Here is an 18576-nt window from a genome sequence, read left to right on the forward strand (position 1 = left end):
CATTCCACACCTGTCTTTGGATTCAAGGTCAAGCTGTCAAGAATTCCATGGGAAAGACAGGCTTCAGAGTAAATAACCAAACCACAGAGAGTCAAAGCAAAGTTAGTTCTCAGGAAATTGTAAATTCCAAATTCCACTAGAGGGAGTATTGTTACAGTTCAGGAAAGAAGAAACAAAGTTTCAGTCGCCATTGAAGTTCCTGCAATTAAGTAAATTAACAATAGTCTTTAGAGAAGACCTTTTCCCTCTGGCAGAGCCCTCTCAATGTTGCCACAGTAGTTTCTCAGGAGGTGCAAAATACAGTTGTTCAATTGTATCCACCAGTGATGCCTCTAAGTATCCATTTCAACTTTGTATGTGTATCCGCAAAACAGCCTTTTGCCCACTGCAAGCCCGGGACTGGGGTTTTTAAAGTTTTAAAAGTCCAGCAGAGGAGAGGGTCCCCAAGTAGAATAAACACAATAGCAAGGAAAATAAAGATAACTTGCCTTTCCCTTCAATTTCTGACTTCACCAGACGTATGATACTTCCCGTTTTAAAACCCTTTTGTATTGCTTCCAGCTTGTCAGTTCCTTTGCCTTTGATCACTAAGCACCACCGGGAGACGGACTTCCTTTTTCTCGTCTCCCGCTTTCAGCCAAATTCATAAATTTGTAATCCAATTTCAAATAACTCTTACTCACGAGTAGTTGATTTGTGATCCAATATTAAGGAAGAAAGGTCGGCGCTCATCTGTAACAGCCGCGCGGCTTCACTCCCGCAGAAAGAGCGATGAATCCACAGCACCGCTTCCCCTCCGCGCTTCCGGAGCCCCTTACGGGGTTCCTTCTTCGTTTTGGGGGTCGCTCTAGGTGCCCGCCGGATCCCACGGCCACGAGCTCGCTCTGCTCGTGGTTTATCTTAGTGGGTCGTCGCTTTGCCGCAGCGAACGACCCTTTCCTGCGGAGCCCCTCTTCGCAACGCAAAGAGGACCGCCATTACTCGTTTCGCGCCGCCTCCGGAAGTCCATCTCACCCGTATTCTTGAGGGGAAAGGTGGAAAGGGTGCACGTGGGAATCTTAAGTGCTGTAGGAGGCAAATCACCATATCTGTGACCTTTTATCAGCTGGCAAAATATTAGTAGTCAGTAAGTGGTGCAGTTGTTGTGCTGACTCACAAAATGTGATTTTTCTCAAGGAAACTCATACCACTGTCAAGCCAGGTGTCCCCCATTCTATAATTGTGCCACTGGTTTTTCCTGCCTAAGTGTCTAAGTGCAGACATTTGTCCCTATTGAAATTTATTTTGTTAGTTTGGGCCCAGTTCTCCAATCTGTTAAAGTCATCTTGAATCCAGTTGCTGTCTTCTGCAGCATTAGCTACTCCCACCCCCAGTTTGGTATCATCTGTAGATTGGATACACATCCCCTCAATTTCTTCATCAAAGTCTTTTTATACGTTGAACAACAACAGGCCCAGGACAGAACCCTGAAGCACCTCTGTTGTAACTTTTCCCCAGGATGATGAGAAACCAGTGACAAATCCACGCAACAGTTACCTCATCCCATGAGAAGTCCAGAGGGCACGAAACAAGAACGGGCCTTTTCTGTGGTGGCTCCCTGCTTGCACGATGCTCTCCCCAAAGAGGCTTGCCAAGCACCTTCATTACATATCTTTAGGTGTCAGGCAAAAAACATTCCTCTTCTCCCAGGCTTTAGCTAACTAAGCAATATATGGCCTTTTAAACTGGGGGGGGGGTATTGTTTTTGTTTGTCATTATGGTATGTATTTTTTGCATTTTTATATTGCAAATCACCCTGTAAGCCTTAGATGAAGGGCAGAAATTTAAATAATAGATCAAATAAGAGAAATGGAATAAATTAACAACAACAACACAGACCTCCATGTGTCCCTATTTCCCAGGGACGTCCCTGATTTAGAGAAGCCGTCCTAGTTTCTGAATTGATCCTGGGATGTCCCAATCTTCCTTAAAGGTAAAGGGACCCCTGACCATTAGGTCCAGTCGTGGACGACTCTGGGGTTGCGGCGCTCATCTTGCTATATTGGCCGAGGGAGCCTGCGTACAGCGTCTGGGTCGTGTGGCCAGCATGACTAAGCTGCTTCTGGGGCGAACCAGAGCAGCGCACGGAAACGCCGTTTACCTTCCCACCAGAGCGGTACCTATTGATCTACTTGCACCTTGACGTGCTTTCAAACTGCTAGGTTGGCAGGAGCAGGGACCGAACAATGGGAGCTCACCCCGTCACGGGGATTCGAACCGCCGACCTTCTAATTAGCAAGTCCTAGGCTCTGTGATTTAACCCACAGCGCCACTTGTGTCCCTTAAGGAAGTTAGATTAGCTTCAACCAGAGCCAGGGCCTTTTCAACTCTGGCTCCGGCTTGGTGGAACGCTCTGTCTCATGAGACCAGGGCCCTGCAGGATCTGATTTCTTTCCACAGGACCTGTAAGACAGAGTTGTTCCGCCTGGCCTTTGGCTTGGAGCCAATTTGATTCCCTCCCCCTCTTTCTTTTTCTTTTCCTTTCTCTTCCTGCGATGAGGTTTCAATATATTAATGTTGTATTTTAATTTTGTTTTTAAGTTGTAGTCATTCAATTTGTTTTTATTATTGCTTGTTAGCCGCCCTGAGCCCGGCCTTGGTTGGGGAGGGCAGGGTATAAATAAAAAGTATTATTATTTGTCAGAGCTGCTTCCAGATCCTAGCTCACAGAGGATCACGCTAGCCAGCGATCATTTTGTAAAAGTCTTTATTGAGTTACAGTTTCCATTCTCAAGCTGCTGCGTGCAACTCTACGTCTTATGGGTTAGACCGGCGAAGCTCCGTCTGAGTCTCCGCCCCCTGTACACCAGCTAAATGCCCTAGCCTTACTCCACCTTTTCCGCCTGACCGTTCTTCTCTGGGTCCCTCTGCCCCCCGTAGTCTCTTCCTTCCGGGACGCTTCTGACGCTGACCCCCCGGACCCTTCTGTCTCCTTGCGTCGGGCTTTAGGACCTGGCTCCCTTTCCGGGCTGCTTACTGCGCCACCTTCCTATGCATTTGAACTTGGCGCGCGCGCCCAACCTTCCACTTTCCGCCTGACTGTTTCTTCGCTCCCCGATGGAGGTGTGGCCACTCCTGACTCATGTCCTCCCTCCTGCTGCGAGCTGCCAGAGCTCGGTACCTGGCGCCCTTCCTCTCCACTGCGTTCTGCTGGTGATGCTGGCCCCGATTTCCAACTGCTGCTCTCTGAGCCCCCTCTGGACCCTTCTTCCTGGGGTGTCCCCCTAGGCTCCCCCCTTGCTCCAGCCACTGGCGCCCCTTCCTGTGAATCTTCTGATTCACTGGAAAGACTCGGAGATCTCGGGTCGTCGTCATCACTCATCTTTTCTTCTGCCTCCTCCCCTTCGCTCTCTGTTTCCTCCCTTGCCCTCGCCTCTGCTCCTGAACCCCTGACATTATTATTAAAATATTTAACATTATTATTAAATATAATAATGTTTAATTATGTTTTTTTATATGTTGGAAGCTGCCCAGAGTAAAATTATCATTCTGGAATGGGACATCCCTATTTTCATTAGAGAAAATTTCAACAACATTTTCATGTCAACAACAACAACAACAACAGCCATCACGGTGGGGGGGCAAGTGCACCTGGTGACGTCACGACCGACCCCCCTCCTTCCCTTTTCTCACCTGCCTGCGCTTGAAAGGCTCTTTCGGGGGCATATCTGCGGCTCTCCTCCCTCCGCGTCAATGGCCGGCGGTGGTCGCCCGACTCTCTTCCTTCACTATTTCAAATCCTCCTCTCTTTCTTTTCACGCCCGGCTTTCGTCGGCCAGCTGCCGGAAGTTGATCTCGGCATCCATGGCAACCAAACGGAAGTAGGTTCCGCCGCCGCCGCCGCTCCTCCTTCCGCCCACAGAGATTGACGAGAAGGCGCGCCCGCCTGAGATTGGCCGCCTCCACCGTCCGTCTCCCACCTTCCCCAGTCGGAAGGTCAAAGAGCCAATGGGCGGAGAGAAGGACTCCTGAGGAGGGCGGGGTCCAGCCCGAGGGAGAGCGAGCGCAACCCCGCCCCTCTGATGAATATGCAAATGTGGTGGGCGGGGCGCGTGACGGGGCTGCCAGAGAGCCTCCAGGGACCGGAGCGGCGCTTTCCCCCCCCCCACCCGAGTTCGCGCGTGCGCACTGAGAGGGCGGAGTCACCGCGGCCGGCTGTGGAGGGTTTTTCTGAGGCGGCGGCGGCGCGTCTCCTTCTCCTTCCTCGCCAGGAGCATCTCTGAGGGGATGAGGCAGGCAGCGGCGGCGGCAGTGGCGGAGGGCGAGGCCCAGCGACACTGAGGCGGCGGCGGCGGCGGCCGGGCCTCCTCCTCCTCCTCTCGCTCCTCCTCGTCCTCTTCCAGCTGCCGGTTCTCGCCCGCCCTCCGCCCGCTCGGCCTTCCCGGCCCGGCTCCCTCTCCCGCCGGCGGCACCATGATGGAGGAGATCGACCGCTTCCAAGTGCCCGCCGTGAGGGCCGAGATGCAGCCGCTGGTGAGTCCCCTCAGGAGCCCTCGCCGTTGGGAATAATGGGGGGAGGGGGGGGCTAAGTCGCCTCTTTCCAAACCCCCCCCTCAGCATCTTCTCTCTGAGGGGGGGTACATGACCACACGCACCTGCTGCTCTTTCTCTCCCCATTGCTATTCAGAACATTATTCCTACACCCCCGCAGGACTCAGGGCGGTTTAAGATGAGAAATATTTGGGGAGGGGGGATAGCCCCCCCCCGGTGGGAGGAAGGGGCTCCTCACCCCCCACCCTTAAGGGGTCTCGGGGTTGCGCGGCCGCACCTCTGCGGCAGGCTCGGCCCCGGCCTTGGCTGGGGGGTGGATGGATGGATGGAGGGGAGACGCCCTTCCAGGCCTCCTTCGCAAAGGACACGGCTGGGGGGGGGAGGAGAAAGTGATCAGGGGAAATGGGCGGGAGGGGAGAAGATCGTTTATGGGCGGGGGGGGGGCTGTTTCTCCAGCCGCACGCAGCAAACACCCCCCCCCCCCATAGTCACAAAGAGTATTCTTCCTCTTCCTGCCTTGGACATCGCGCACCTTTGGGTGGAGAAACATCCTTTCCCCGTTGCTTTGACTTGGCCAGGATTTGAACTGAGGTCTCTCCTCTGTGGCCCCTCCTCTCCTTCTGCTCCCCACCCCATCCCCGCTCTTCAAAAGGAAGTTTTGAGAAGCTGACACCCCACTGCGTTTTTTGATGGTGGGGTGACCTGCCTTTTTTGATGGTGGGGTGACCTGCCTTTGCTCCTACCAACCCGCCCCCCAAAAAATGCACAGGTGAAAAGTATGGCGTAAGGGGAGCTGTAGTCCCAAGGGTCTCTGGAGACGCTTTCTTCAGGAGTGTGTGTGTGTTTTTTTTTGGGGGGGGGGGTATGGTATTCGGTGAGACTGTTATGAAGCATTGCACCAGGTCAGGGTCAAGGCAATTTTATTTTTAAAAGATCAACAGAGGCAGAAATCCAAAACGGATATTTTTCTCAGGATTCAATGAAATCTTGTCCTTGAGCAGTGGTGAGACTGGTCTCACTTTAAGGCACATTGCTGTGCTGGCATAAGGAGGAACAACATCTGCCTGTGCTAAGGTTTCTCAAACCCCTCCATAGAAGGAAAGGGGGGCGGGAAGCCCCTTTTGCTATCAACTACTCTTTCTGTTGCAGGGAAGCTGCTTACCCTCTGTTTGCTCAGCTGTTTCTTCTCTGCAGCTCTGCTTACTCTCCCTTTTCCACCTTAGCTTGTTCTCTTAAGGTATGGCATGATGATCTCGTGCTCTAGGGATCTGGTTGCTCCAGGCCCCTTTCATCAAGAGGCTTATGGAAGCCTCTCTTGCTACTGGCAGGCATGGAAGGGACCGGAACATGACTGGATGTTTTGGGTCCATGTCTGGCTGGCTTGATGACGTAATCCTTTTGTAAGCATGTAGGGGAGAGGGATAAATATTGCGTGTCGGTAGCATCTACTGGCAGCAAAAGAAAGAACAGATTTGTTATCATTTGACTGTACCTTCATGCTCAAATCTGTGTTCAGAATCTTTGCATGCCGAGAATCACTACTGGTCATTTTTGCTTTTAAGAGAATAGCCTCGCTGCATGACCAGAGTTGGTCTAGGAGGGAAAGGTTGCTGTTTCGAAGCCTGTGTTCCTTGTGAGATGTGATGGGTTAAATTAGAAGCGTAGGGTTGTGTGGTAGGTTGCTGTCCCTCAAAATGGTTCTGAAAGAGGCTTAGGCAAACAGTTTTCAGAGATGCTGCCTCCCGCCCAAAGATTCCATATGTAGAGCAACTTCTGTGCACCTCCCAGTCAGGGGTTGACTCCCTTATTGTGTGGGTGATAAAATGTCACCACCATGTCATGGAGTTCATTTTACAGAAGGTGAAAATTGGTTTCTTTGTGTTCCTTCTCTTTTCTCACTGACTGCTCCATTTAGTGATTACCAGTCTTCTTGCTTCACACACTCCCTGACACACACGCACGTTTCTGATTCCTACTGATTTGTATATGCTTCTTAAACCCAAGCCATTCACATTGTTTACATTATATTTTAAATTACCACAAGGCCGTGTGCTGCAGCTTCCGGGCACCTGCAGTACTTCCAACCATTTTGTTCCATCCTCTACACTCACTTTCTTTTTCTGCGTGTACATACATCATTAGTAAGAGATTCTATCCCATTTTCCAATCAAGGGCTCTTTGTCATCTCTCAAATAGTTTGTAAACACTAATTTGATACGGAGAGAGAAGCTAATGACCTATTGGGTGTGGATTTCCTATCTTGTAGTTTAAAACACAGCTCATAGTAGTCATTTGAATATTAGGGAATCGGAGGGAGTGTCTCCTGCTTTCTCATCAGTAATCATTAGTCTGAACATGTGTCTTCATTGACAAGCCTTCTGTCTCCTGTTTAGATGTAACTTTCTTCCCCTTTTCTGTTATACTGTGTTGTTTTCCTCTGCAATGTTAAATGCTAAATGGAGATTTGAGTTATTTTGACCTGCGTTAATCTTATGAAGTTCTACTAGTAGTTTTAATTATTTGTCTATTTACTGACCAGCCTTTAATTTTAGAGGAATCCTTTAACTGGTTATTCTGGCAGGCTCATGCTTTGCTCAGATGTTTAACTTCCCATACAGTACCTGGTATCATCATAACAGGTAAAGGTGGTCTGTAATGTCTTGGCAGTTAAAATACTTAAAGCATCAGGGTATATTTCACTCTCCGATCTTGAAGACTCGTGATTGTGAACTGAGTGGTGCAATAACAGTTCAGCAAAATGTCCCATTAACTGGAGCCTTACAAATTCGAGCGCGCTGAAGTATTGTGTCTAAGCTGTATTTCCCTCTTCTCAGTTAACCATATGCAGTTCCTCATCCTTGCAAAAATCTACTTGTTCATGAAAATAGTGGCAAACGTGTTGCTTAAACATGAATTTTAGTTTGAGATTGCATTATGAAAATGTTATGGCTTGAATTATTCAGTTGGCATTATTTGAGGGGGAAACCAGCTTACTGGTTCAACATCAGAGGCCTTGCTATACATTGCACCACTTTGAGAGGTATGGTTGGTTGGGACATGGGATGAATCTTTTTTCTACTCTAGTATCCAAGTTATGCAACTCTTTCCTTAGAGAAATGTGTCTGGCTCCCTCTGTTCTAAGCAGGAGTGGGGAACCCTTTTCAGCTTGAGAGCCACATTCCCTACTGGTCAATGTTCTGGGGGCCACATGGGGGGGGGCAGGGCCAGAGGCAAAGTGGGAAGAGCAGCACAGGTAAATTTTACCTTGGGGCAGTAAGCTGGTTTCTTTCTATACTCCTTTTTTATTCCAGTCATTAATGAGGTTTAAAGGCACATTCCAGCCAGGCAAAAATACCCAAGGATTGTGTGAAGCAGGGATGTTGAGAAGGGGCATCGTCTGGAGAGTGTTTCCAGGAGCAGACAGAGAGGCCTGGATGGCCTCATTCAGCTGCCAGTCCTGCTGTTTCCCACTTCCACTTTTCAGCTTCAGGCATGCTGCTTAAACCTTTTTTCTTTTATTTTGTTCATGTTTTAATGTGCTTTGATGCTTTTATCTTCCTGCTTCAAAAGTTGTGTTAACCTGCCCTTATTCTATCATATATATTTTTTTTAAAAAGATCTAATTGTAATTACTTTGAATGTTTTTGTAAGGTTCTTTGAATCTATTTATAAAGAAAAGTGGAGTAGAAATATTTGGCTGAATTCAACTAACCTGTTCTGTTAGTGGAAGCCAATGCAAGGACTCGTACTAGCACAATAGGGTTTCACCCCCTCTCCAACCCCATGTCTCCTGCAAAACTGCACTGGAAGGTCAGAACATTGTACAGCAGGAGGAAAGGGGAGATTGTTCTGATAGCATTTCTCTAACAGTGATGGAACAATCTCCCTAGTGCTTGGTTGAATTCTACACTTTAACATTAAAAAAAGGAGAGAATAAAGTGACAATGGAGATGTCAAATAATATAAGGTGTTGTGCAGCCCATAGAAACACTGGTACCTGCCTTGGAATCATTGTCGGGGTTTGCTTTATTTTGCTTCTTTAGCAAATATAACTATCATATTTTGAATTTTTGCTGCTACAAGAATATAAAACTTCTTAAGAGAAACTATGCCATGATTTTTGCATAGGGTCTATTCCGTAGCTGCAAAATTCACAAACTATTCAGCGAAGCATGTTATATATTCAATCTGCTGTCTGCTCTTGTGGTCAGTTTCTCTTGATATTCCGTGAACTTTGTTTTACATTTTCACTCTGGCTATTGGAAAATGGCTTTTCAGCCCCTGGATAAGAACCTCTAATGTGTATAACATCTTGTGTGCTCTCATCTGCAGTCCTTGGAAATTTGGAGTACAGGCAGAAATGTATTTTAAATATTTGTGCAAATAGCAGAAGCTCTTAGTTGTGGCTCATAAAGCATGAGATATAATCACTGTTGCCCGTCTTAGCTTTCCTTAATGTCTTCATGTCAATAAATACCTCTTTTCATCGATACAGTGTTTTGTGTGCAGAAAAGTGTGAGTGTGCATATTTTCTCTTATAGCAAACAGGACTTTAAGGAAAAAAGGGCAACCTCCAGAACTTACCAGTTTTGTAAGCAGGAGCCGGCAGAAGTCATGGTCCCCAAGGACTGGGGGTGTCCTGGGGGAACAATGCAGGTTGGTAGAGGCTGCTCTTGCCTTCTCATATGGGGGACCCGTAGAAGGAAAGGTACAGTGGTACCCCGCAAGACGAATGCCTCGCAAGATGGAAAACCCGCAAGACGAAAGGGTTTTCTGTTTTGGAGGCGCTTCGCAAGACGAATTTCCCTATGGGCTTTAAAATGCTGGGGGTCGGGAGCGAAGCGTTAGCTGCCGACCCCCAGCATTTTAAAATCTCCCCCTGTCCCGGGGAGATTTTAAAATGCTGGGGGTCGGGAGCGAAGCGTTAGCTGCCGACCCCCAGCATTTTAAAATCTCCCCGTGTCCCGGGGAGGTTTTAAAATGCTGGGGGTCGGGAGCGAAGCGCTGCCGATCCCCAGCATTTTAAAATCTCCCCGTGTCCCCCCCGTGTTCCGAAGGGGGGGCGGGGACACCTGCCCCAGCCGCCCCACTTCGGAAAGCTGTTCCGAAGTGGGGAGGGGGGGCGGGGACACCTGCCCCAGCCGCCCCACTTCGGAAAGCTGTTCCGAAGTGGGGAGGGGGGGCGGGGACACCTGCCCCAGCCGCCCCACTTCGGAAAGCTGTTCCGAAGTGGGGAGGGGGGGCGGGGACACCTGCCCCAGCCGCCCCACTTCGGAAAGCTGTTCCGAAGTGGGGAGGGGGGGCGGGGACACCTGCCCCAGCCGTCCCACTTCGGAAAGCTGTTCCGAAGTGGGGAGGGGGGGCGGGGACACCTGCCCCAGCCGCCCCACTTCGGAAAGCTGTTCCGAAGTGGGGCGGGGGGCGGGGACACCTGCCCCAGCCGCCCCACTTCGGAAAGCTGTTCCGAAGTGGGGAGGGGGGCGGGGACACCTTCTGAAGGCGGGCAGGGGGCGAAAGTCTTTGTCCCCCCTGCCTGCCTTCCCAGGCGATTTTAAAATGCCGCCCGCCAGCATTTTAAGATCGCCCCGGACAGCGGAGAAGTCCTCCGCTGTCCCAGGGTTTTTTAAAATGCTGGGGGTGGGAAGAAAAGCCCTTGTCCCCCCCCTCAGCCTTCAGAAGAGGTCCGGGGACAGACTGTCCCCGGACCTGGTCTGAAGGCGGTTTCCCTAGGAACGCATTAATTAATTTTCAATGCATTCCTATGGGAAACCGTGCATCGCAAGACGAAAAAACCGCAAGACGAAGAGACTTGCGGAACGAATTAATTTCGTCTTGCGAGGCACCACTGTATTGTGCTTGCATCAGGTCTGCTCTTTTGTTGGGAGCACACTCCATAGTGCTTGCTTGTTTAGGTAACAAGCCTTAATTGCTTGTTCTCTTCTCTGGTCCCATCCATGCAGAACACTCCAGCATCTTCTCTCTCTCTCCCCCCCTCCTCCTCCCAGAAGATGGAGGAGAAAGATCACCTCTTAATCAAGGCACAAGTGCTCTTGCAAATGAAGTGGCAGGTGGTGGCAATCCTATGCACACTTGGAAAGGAAGACTAATTGCCTTCAGTGGGATTCCTGTGTAAGCACTCAAAGAGTTAGGCTGCTGGTATGTGAGGTTTTCCCCTCTGTGTTGCTTCCACTGTGTTTTCTGTATATTTAAGCTTGGACGTAAAGGGTGTGGGCCAGTACCTCCAACTGTTGTAGTAAGCAAAGTCCACTAGAGGTATTAAGAACTGTGTAAAAGTGTAACTATGGAGAAGAGGCTGTTTGCACATGAATATAGTGCCTAAATTTCAGCCTTACTGGAAAACCAAGAAAAAGCTGCCAGGTGCTACTGTTCTTTTTGCTTTAGATGTAGAAACTATAGCATTCTGCTATTCAGGTAGTCTTAGGAGATGGAAGAGTGTTCGTTACACATGACATTATCTCCTGTTGGCATATTTGTTCAGAAAACATTTTGATACAGCTAGATAATATTGTATACTTTCTTTTTAGATTCCGCATAGGTATTAGACTTAACTGTTCTCCATTTTTAAATTAACTAAATTATGATTTGCAAGTTCAGTATCTATGAGCAGCAAGCCAATTAATTATTTGGGAATCTGTCTTATCTTGACCTGAATAAGTATTCATTGATTATGATCCATTGTAAAGCAATTCCTTTTTAAAGGTTGGTATAATGGAATAGGATAAATCTAACACAGGATTTACTCATATCAGCAGTAAAAATTAATATAAATCATGAATACATTATTAGTTTTTTGTTCACCTCCACTGTTTTAGCAGTGCCGGTTAGCTTCATTCAGTAGACAAAAAATGATTGTTTTGTCGGGACAGAGGAGAAAGCCAGGAGTTGGTATTTTAATGCTTCAAAGGGAGGAAGAGCTAGATTATAGGTTCAAGTGGTTCCTTACGTTTTATATTGTTCCAAGGCTAATTTATAGGATGACTTAATATACAGTATTTATTACATTTCTGTTACCTTTTCTAAAAAGCTCAAGGTGTACAAGAATAAATGTGTAGCTTAATATAAAATAAATAAAATCAGACACTGAATGATTGCTCACAGAATTGCTTTAATCAACAGTAAGAGATGCAAAACCGCAATCAGTAGATGTTTTACGAATAAGATGTAGATTTGCTTCCGTGCATCTGTGACGGTGGTATATACAGTAGCTGTCAATGTTGAAGAAACACCCAGTTGCTTGGCTGCCATGGGTACCTTTAAAATTCAGTCTCTTTTTTTCTCTCCCTGTATAGCAATTTGGTGAACATGGGGAAATTCTCTACCACAGTTTGTGAAAGGGAGGTCACTTACAGCTGATCATGTTTGCAACTGACTATTTAGTTTTCCATATCTTAATAGCATCTGATCCTTGCTTCCCTACTCCATGAAATCCATGATTAATCCTCCTGTGTGTTTTTCCTGATAAGTGCTTATTTTTGGAGTTCAGAAAGCTGCCATTGGAGAAGTAAACTGCAACACTTTTGAACTCCAGGATTTCTGCCTGAGGTTTCTTAAATGTAAATTCACCTTAGTTTGGGCTGGGCTGTGTAGCTTGATAATGCAATTACAGAAGTGTGAACTGAGAGCTGAGTGAACCTTTGTAGTTGTGCTTAAAAACTCACCTGAAGCATTTCTGGCCTAAACTCTCCAGCCACCTGACAGTTAAACTAATTGATTCCCTATCTGTAAATAGCTGTGGTATCACTTGATACCTTACTCCATCTAGTAACCTGGTTGGACAGTTACTGGAAGAATAGAAGATCTGGTTGGACATTTACTTTGAAGAATTGAAGACTTGACTCTTACTTTTTTTTCTTCAGTAACTTTCTCCAGCAATAAAGCAAGACTTGAAAGACTGCTCCATTTCCGAGCAGGTCCTACCCTTCTAATTATTTGAGTGAGTAGCTGAAATAACTACTTATGACTCAGCCGAGGTTACACATGCAGGTAGTTAGAAGTTCAAGAATAAATAAAACGATTGTAGCTTTTAGGAGGCCATATATGCTCAGGTGGAAAAGCAACACTGCTGGCGCAAATCTCACAGAGTAATTCCATTCAATATGAGATCACTCCAGGGACTACTGGAACATAGAATACTCCTCCTAGATATGCAGTAGGCATCCTTTGTTGCATATTCTTCTAGCTTTCCTTTCTTTGCCTTGCCTCATGCTGAGAAACGATTCAGTTTTAGGATGCCATCCATGAACTTGGCTGCTGACAGTGTAGGCGAGTCCATGCAGGGTGTGGGCACATCCAGTCTGTGGAACGCAGAAGAGCACTGTGCTCCCTCCAAAGATTCTTCTGTGACTCAGCTGGTTTCAAATGAGTATTCTCTACTCATAGCCTTTGGTAAGCCAAACAAGTACGAAACAGCTGGGGAAGTAATTCAGACTGCAAGCTCCACTTACAGTCTGAATTGAGATGAGAAACATCCCAGTTCTATTTGTTGCTTGGAGTGAAATACCTTTTGAGTTGGGCTCGCTTGGATGTAGAGAGCAAGATTCTCAGCAAGACATTATTTTTGAGATCTATATGGGTGAAGTTACTCTGTTGTCATCCCCGGTCCTTGCTAGTGGTGGCTTTACATCTGACAGCCAAATTACTAAAACCAGAATTAACTGGGGAAGCCACTCCAACTCATGAGTGCATTTCCTTTCCTAGACTGTGTTTCTCTGAACACCAGTGCATCAATGAGTATTTAACTCAAAAGCTCACTTCCAGCATATACCTCCTCTGTTTTCTTGCCCTCTGGGGCCAGCATAGCTACAAAGACTTAAAGCACATGATTGAGAGTAAAAAGGTGGGATTAATATGACTCCTTGAGCTATACAAAACCTGCTTGGAGGACGCGTTGCCCACTCCTGTCCTAAATCCATATGCAGAAGGTATAGCTGCCAGTGTGCTGCTTTTGTAAAACGAGTTATGTGCTCATGCTTGCTTAAATTGGGCTTTGTGTGCTCTTGCTAAGAAGCTGATTTTTTATTTATTCCCCAGGTCAGTTTAACCTACAGTACTCAGATCTGAAGTACTGTATTGTTCGGTGACCAGAACAATAGGGCTGCTTGCTGGCTGTGCTTCCCTCCTTTTCTGATATTGCTGTAAGCACTAGAAGACCTCCTTTGGTCCTGGCTGAAGTAATATGTTGCCAGCTAGTGCTCTTGGCAGTGGACCAGTGCTTCTGGGCTTCATTGGTAGAAGCTTCTTCTATTGAAGTAGAATGTAATGTACTTTTGCTTGCCTGCATGGGCTGTGATCATAAGCAGAAATCAATGGGACTTTCCTTCCGTGTAGATGTGTCTTGAATGTGAGAACTGAACTTAGTATGGTGTGTTTAAACAAATATGTGAGGTTAGCGGGAAGCAAAGCCACTTTTTTGAGTATGAATGCACACACGATCTACAGTTGCAAGACTTAAGAGGAGCCTTCCCCCCAGAGTACTGCAGATATACTGAAGTAAATAGTTGAGTGTCACATTTTTTTATCCCACCCTTCCTCCAGGGAGCTCAAGGTGTTGAACATGTACCAGCACATTGCCCTCATTAGAGGGTAGCTTAGACTGAGTCACAGAGACTGGCCCAAGGCCAACTTGTTAGTGTCGTAGTGGTGATCTGCTTTGAACCCAGCTCTTCTGGATCCATTCTCTCTTCTACACAACATTGACTCTCTTATTTTGGCTTTCTCCTGTCTCAATGAATATTCAGATACTTACTTCTCCAGTAAGCTTGTGTGTTTCTGTTTCTCATTATTACTTGTTTTATCCTCTTGTGTACCATGTTCAGTCATATCTCGGGTTACAGCCACTTCAGGTTGCGTTTTTTTGGGTTACGCACCCGCCGAAACCCAGAAGTACCAGAACATGTTACTTCCGGGTTTCAGCAGTTGCGCATGCGCAGAAGCGCAGAAGCGCAACCCGTGCATGCACTGATACGCTGCTACGTTTTACAAACGTTCATCCTAGAGTGCACAAATCACATTCGCAACCCGAGCGTCCACTGTATATATTTGCCACTTGCTCAACTTCAGACGTCAGCATTTAGCTTAGGGTACATCATGTCAAACGCAACTGTCCCCACAATGCCATCTCCTGTAGTGATTTGTAGTAATTACTATTGTTGTTGTAATTCATTGTCTGCTCTTCACTCTGAGGTCCAAGAGCGGGTTACAACAATACAACATGAAAAACAAATTTTAAAATTACAAAGAATGCAATTTTCAAAAATACGGTGGACCTTTAAAATATGCATGTCGGATGTGAAAGCCTGGAGTAAAGAGGTGCATTGACCTCAGGTTGTCCAGTCTGCACTAAGCAAGCTTCTTGCTAAGAACGGTTTCTTTGTCTTCCTTTCTGGAAAAGAAAGCATTTGACATAGCAAGACTCCTGTGCCATTTTTTAAGAGCACATACTTCAAACTATGTGGCTGACTTGAATAAATGCATTCTAGCCCTCAGGTGGTCAGTGAAGGTAAGGAAGCAAGCTCCTTTTATCTTAGAAAAAGAGTGGTTATTGTTTGTTAGTATTGATTTTGATCGCTGGATATCAGTCACTGGCCAGGAAGCTTGCTTCAGGGACCTTGTGGGAAGATAAAACTAGAACTGATAAAGGAAGAATTGCTGTTGGCAAATGAAACCTGTCAAATCCTAAAATTCAAAACAATGTCTGGCCAGAGGCTAAACTTCTAAGAAAACAAATTATTGTCCCAACACACAGGGTAAAGTTTGAATTGCAAATAAATAGTAGTGTAGAATTTCCCCTTTTGTTGACTATCTTGTAAGACTGCATTCAAGAGTCTTGTGCATTGTTGAAAAACAGTGCAGTGGCAAATGTATTCCAAGGCAGAATGCTGTTTACAAGGCAAAGAGACGCATCATGCTGGCTGTTCATTCTTGGACTACTGTATCCGCAAAGTGCAGGGGTCTCTAAATCCATCATGCATATCAGATGAAAATACTTGGGTGAATTGGTCAACAAAAGAAAATAGATTTACAATCCCTTATACATAATGTTTATGTAAAAATTATGCTGAAATTCTGGTTTTACTATGCTGGCTGTTTAGCTGTAATAATAAAGATTCATTCCTATACACAGAGTACTCTAAAATAGCTTTTTGTACCCAAAGTGCCTCACATACATTCTCAGTCATTCTTAATAGTAGCTCTGTAAAAGTAGGTCAGTACTATCCCCATGTAAAGTTCAAGGGACAGGGTTAACTGTAGTTTTTCAGAGATCGACTAATAGCTATGTGGATCAGGTAATACTTGAACTTCTTAGGTCACATACCTATCTACTACATTGACAGCTCTTTTTTCTAGCTATTGTACATAAGCCATCCGTTTTGCTTTCACAGATACAACTAAGAAGATGAGGTGTTCTTACTGCAACAGATTACCTTCTGCTTATGTCTAAAATAGGAACGTGCAGAATCTCAGCATAGGAATTTGTAGAATCTCAGTAACTAAATCTATATTCTTTTGAGTAACTGAAAATGATGTGGCATTGAAATAATAATAATAATAATAATAATAATAATAATAATAATAATAATGGTAATAATTCATTTATTTGTTCCCCAGCCACTCTACGCAGCTCCCACAGAATATTAAAAGCACAATAAAACATCAAACATTAAAAACTTTCCTAAATAGGCCTTTGATGCTCATTTGGAAAGGAGTTCTGTGTTTGCAGATTCACACATGTTCTTACATCAGTCAGGACTGTTGGTGACTTGTGGAAGACAGTTGGTAGTCTGCCATACCTCAACCCGTGTGATGTATCAGCAGAGTAAGCAGAGGCCCAGCAGAGTCTCCAGAGATTTCCTGCTCCCAGCCGAACAGCTTCTTCCAGAATCCCCAGTTAAGGGGAAAACTCCTCCCACACAAATTTAAGGAACAATATGTTTATTGTCTCCAGACACAAAGCTAAACACTAGTCTCTCTGCAGTTCTTCTGGTCTCTAAAGTAAAGGTACCTAAGTACAGAGAGATCCACTCACACTATTCCCAGGCTACCTAATGCTGCTGTGCAAAACCCACAGCCTCTTTTCCTGACACGCAGAGATTCAGAGTCAGACCCTGACACACACAAGCACAGTAGGACTTGGACAGGACACGACAAGACATAAGGACAGCAATAGTCCTAGAGACTATTATACCCGTCTCTACACATTGGCATATTTTCTTTTTTATTTTTTTTTTAATTTTTAATTCAAAATTATAACAATACATATTATCCAAAAACATATCATCCTTGTCCCCCCCCCCCATTTTTCCTCCCTCCCCCCTCCCACACAAAACCACCCACCCCTCGACTTCCCTCAGTTCCAGTCTTTGGTTTCTCTAAGAATGCTGTTTTCTGCATGTTACAAAGTTTTATAGATCCTCAAACTATTTAGCTGATTATTATCAATAAAAAGTTTGTGAATGTTTATTCAAAACCAGCCAAGGAGTCCAGTTCGCTTTGTTGCATCTTCAGATACTTTGTAAAGGGTTCCCATTCATCCTTAAAGTCACAGTTATCCTTGTCCTGTAGCTTATATGTCAGTTTTGCCAGTTCTGCATAGTCCATCAATTTTTCTTGCCATGATTCTTTAGTTGGGGTTTCTTCAGTCTTCCATCCTTGTGCTACCAGAACTCTCGCGGCTGTTGTCGCATACATGTGGGCATATTTTCTGAACCAATGGGGATGTGAATGACTCAGCAAGTCATACCCTCAACCTCAGTAGTGTTGCCATGGTAGCCCAGTGCACCTGACATCCTTATTGCAGGACATCCAGACCTGGTAGGGGGATTGTACTCCTCAAGACATGAGCCCCAGCACTGTTTATTTAACCCATTGTTCACATTACACCAACAAGGAATTCCATGAAGTTTGTGCTTGTAGAGATTCGTGCTCAGGGTAACTAAATACCAATTAGTTATCTGTAATGCCCTTTAACTATTTCTTACTCTCAATAAAGATGGATTGTTCTGCCCTTTCAACCTGCAGCCTCTGGGGGAAGGAAATCTAAACCCTGCTACTCCCTTTGCCCTAAGAAGAGATGTGTGGTTGTACTCATGAATTAAATGACATGCATTATAGGGGTGTGATCTTACTGGTAGTGCTAGTAACGCATCTGTTCTATCCTCTGGATCTGTAGTCCTACAATGGAGGGATTAAAAATAAATAAATCCTGCTACATCCTTACAAGTGTCTATGATTTGCTAGCCCACCAAAAGAAGCCACAGTTTTTTGCCCTGTCACTATGAATGACAGAGCTGCTTAGAGATTGGGCTGGCATGTTAGCTTCCCAGAAGGAGGTGCTGTTTGTCCTGGGGAGATGGCTAAGAGCAAGGTTGTCATAATGGCTTGGAAAAGGGTGAGCGCTCCGCATGTCAGGGTATTGGATGGCAACAGCAGTACTTTGAAGCAGATTGCCACATGCGTCTGGCTGGAAGAAAGACTCAGAAAAGCACAGACGAGAATTCAGTCACTGCAGAGGGGACGAGATACAGAGTGCATTATTAATGACGCCATTCTTTGTTGGAAAGCAGAGGGAGGGGGCAGTCTATTTGCTATAGTCACTATGCTGAATGAGTTATAAGCAGACCTATTAAGCCAAACAACTGAATCACATTTTCTTGAAAGATCTCTGCCAAGGAGGGGATTGGGGCAACAAGAACTTCAAAGGAGAGCTTCAGTTTGCATGATTGTGGCATTTCACTGCATTTAGAAGATGAGGAGGTATAACTCCGGTGTGGCTCTGACCTATCCCAGCATGTCACTTAAGGGTAGCTCAGTGTCTCTGGGTCTCAACATCCATGAGGAAAATCTTCATCCCCTCCAGTAAAGGACCTTGTTGTCTCACAGAGGAGGTGGGCAAATATAACAACTCTCCTCCCTGCCAAAGCCATCTCCCTTGCTTTGTACTGTAGACCCTGGCTGTTGTCCTGGCTAAATGGCACTCATGTTGTTGGAAGGATGGAGCCCCTTATTAGTCAGCACTGAAAGCCTTTA

At 45.9% G+C, this 18576-nt stretch overlaps 2 protein-coding genes across 3 annotated transcripts in view; one reads left to right on the forward strand and one right to left on the reverse strand.

Annotated features, from left to right (window-relative positions):
- Window positions 1-3886, reverse strand: part of DNAI1 (dynein axonemal intermediate chain 1) — a 172511-nt gene extending 168625 nt beyond the window's left edge. Inside the window, exon 1 of the mRNA XM_082191317.1 lies at window positions 3673-3886. Within this exon, the coding sequence (XP_082047443.1) occupies window positions 3673-3705 (33 nt within the window). The 5' untranslated portion in view covers window positions 3706-3886. The remainder of the gene's footprint in view (window positions 1-3672) is intronic.
- Window positions 3887-4167: 281 nt separating this feature from the next.
- FAM219A (family with sequence similarity 219 member A) overlaps window positions 4168-18576 on the forward strand; it is a 70744-nt gene continuing 56335 nt past the window's right edge. The window contains exon 1 of one of the 2 annotated variants that reach the window (XM_082242298.1): window positions 4168-4512. In XM_082242298.1, coding sequence (XP_082098424.1) covers window positions 4453-4512 — 60 coding nt within the window. In that variant the 5' untranslated portion in view covers window positions 4168-4452. The remainder of the gene's footprint in view (window positions 4513-18576) is intronic. The other variant, XM_082242297.1, reaches the window with a different exon arrangement.

This window comes from Podarcis vaucheri (genome assembly GCF_965113315.1).
Source record: "Podarcis vaucheri genome assembly, chromosome: 11".
Taxonomy (NCBI): domain Eukaryota; kingdom Metazoa; phylum Chordata; class Lepidosauria; order Squamata; family Lacertidae; genus Podarcis; species Podarcis vaucheri.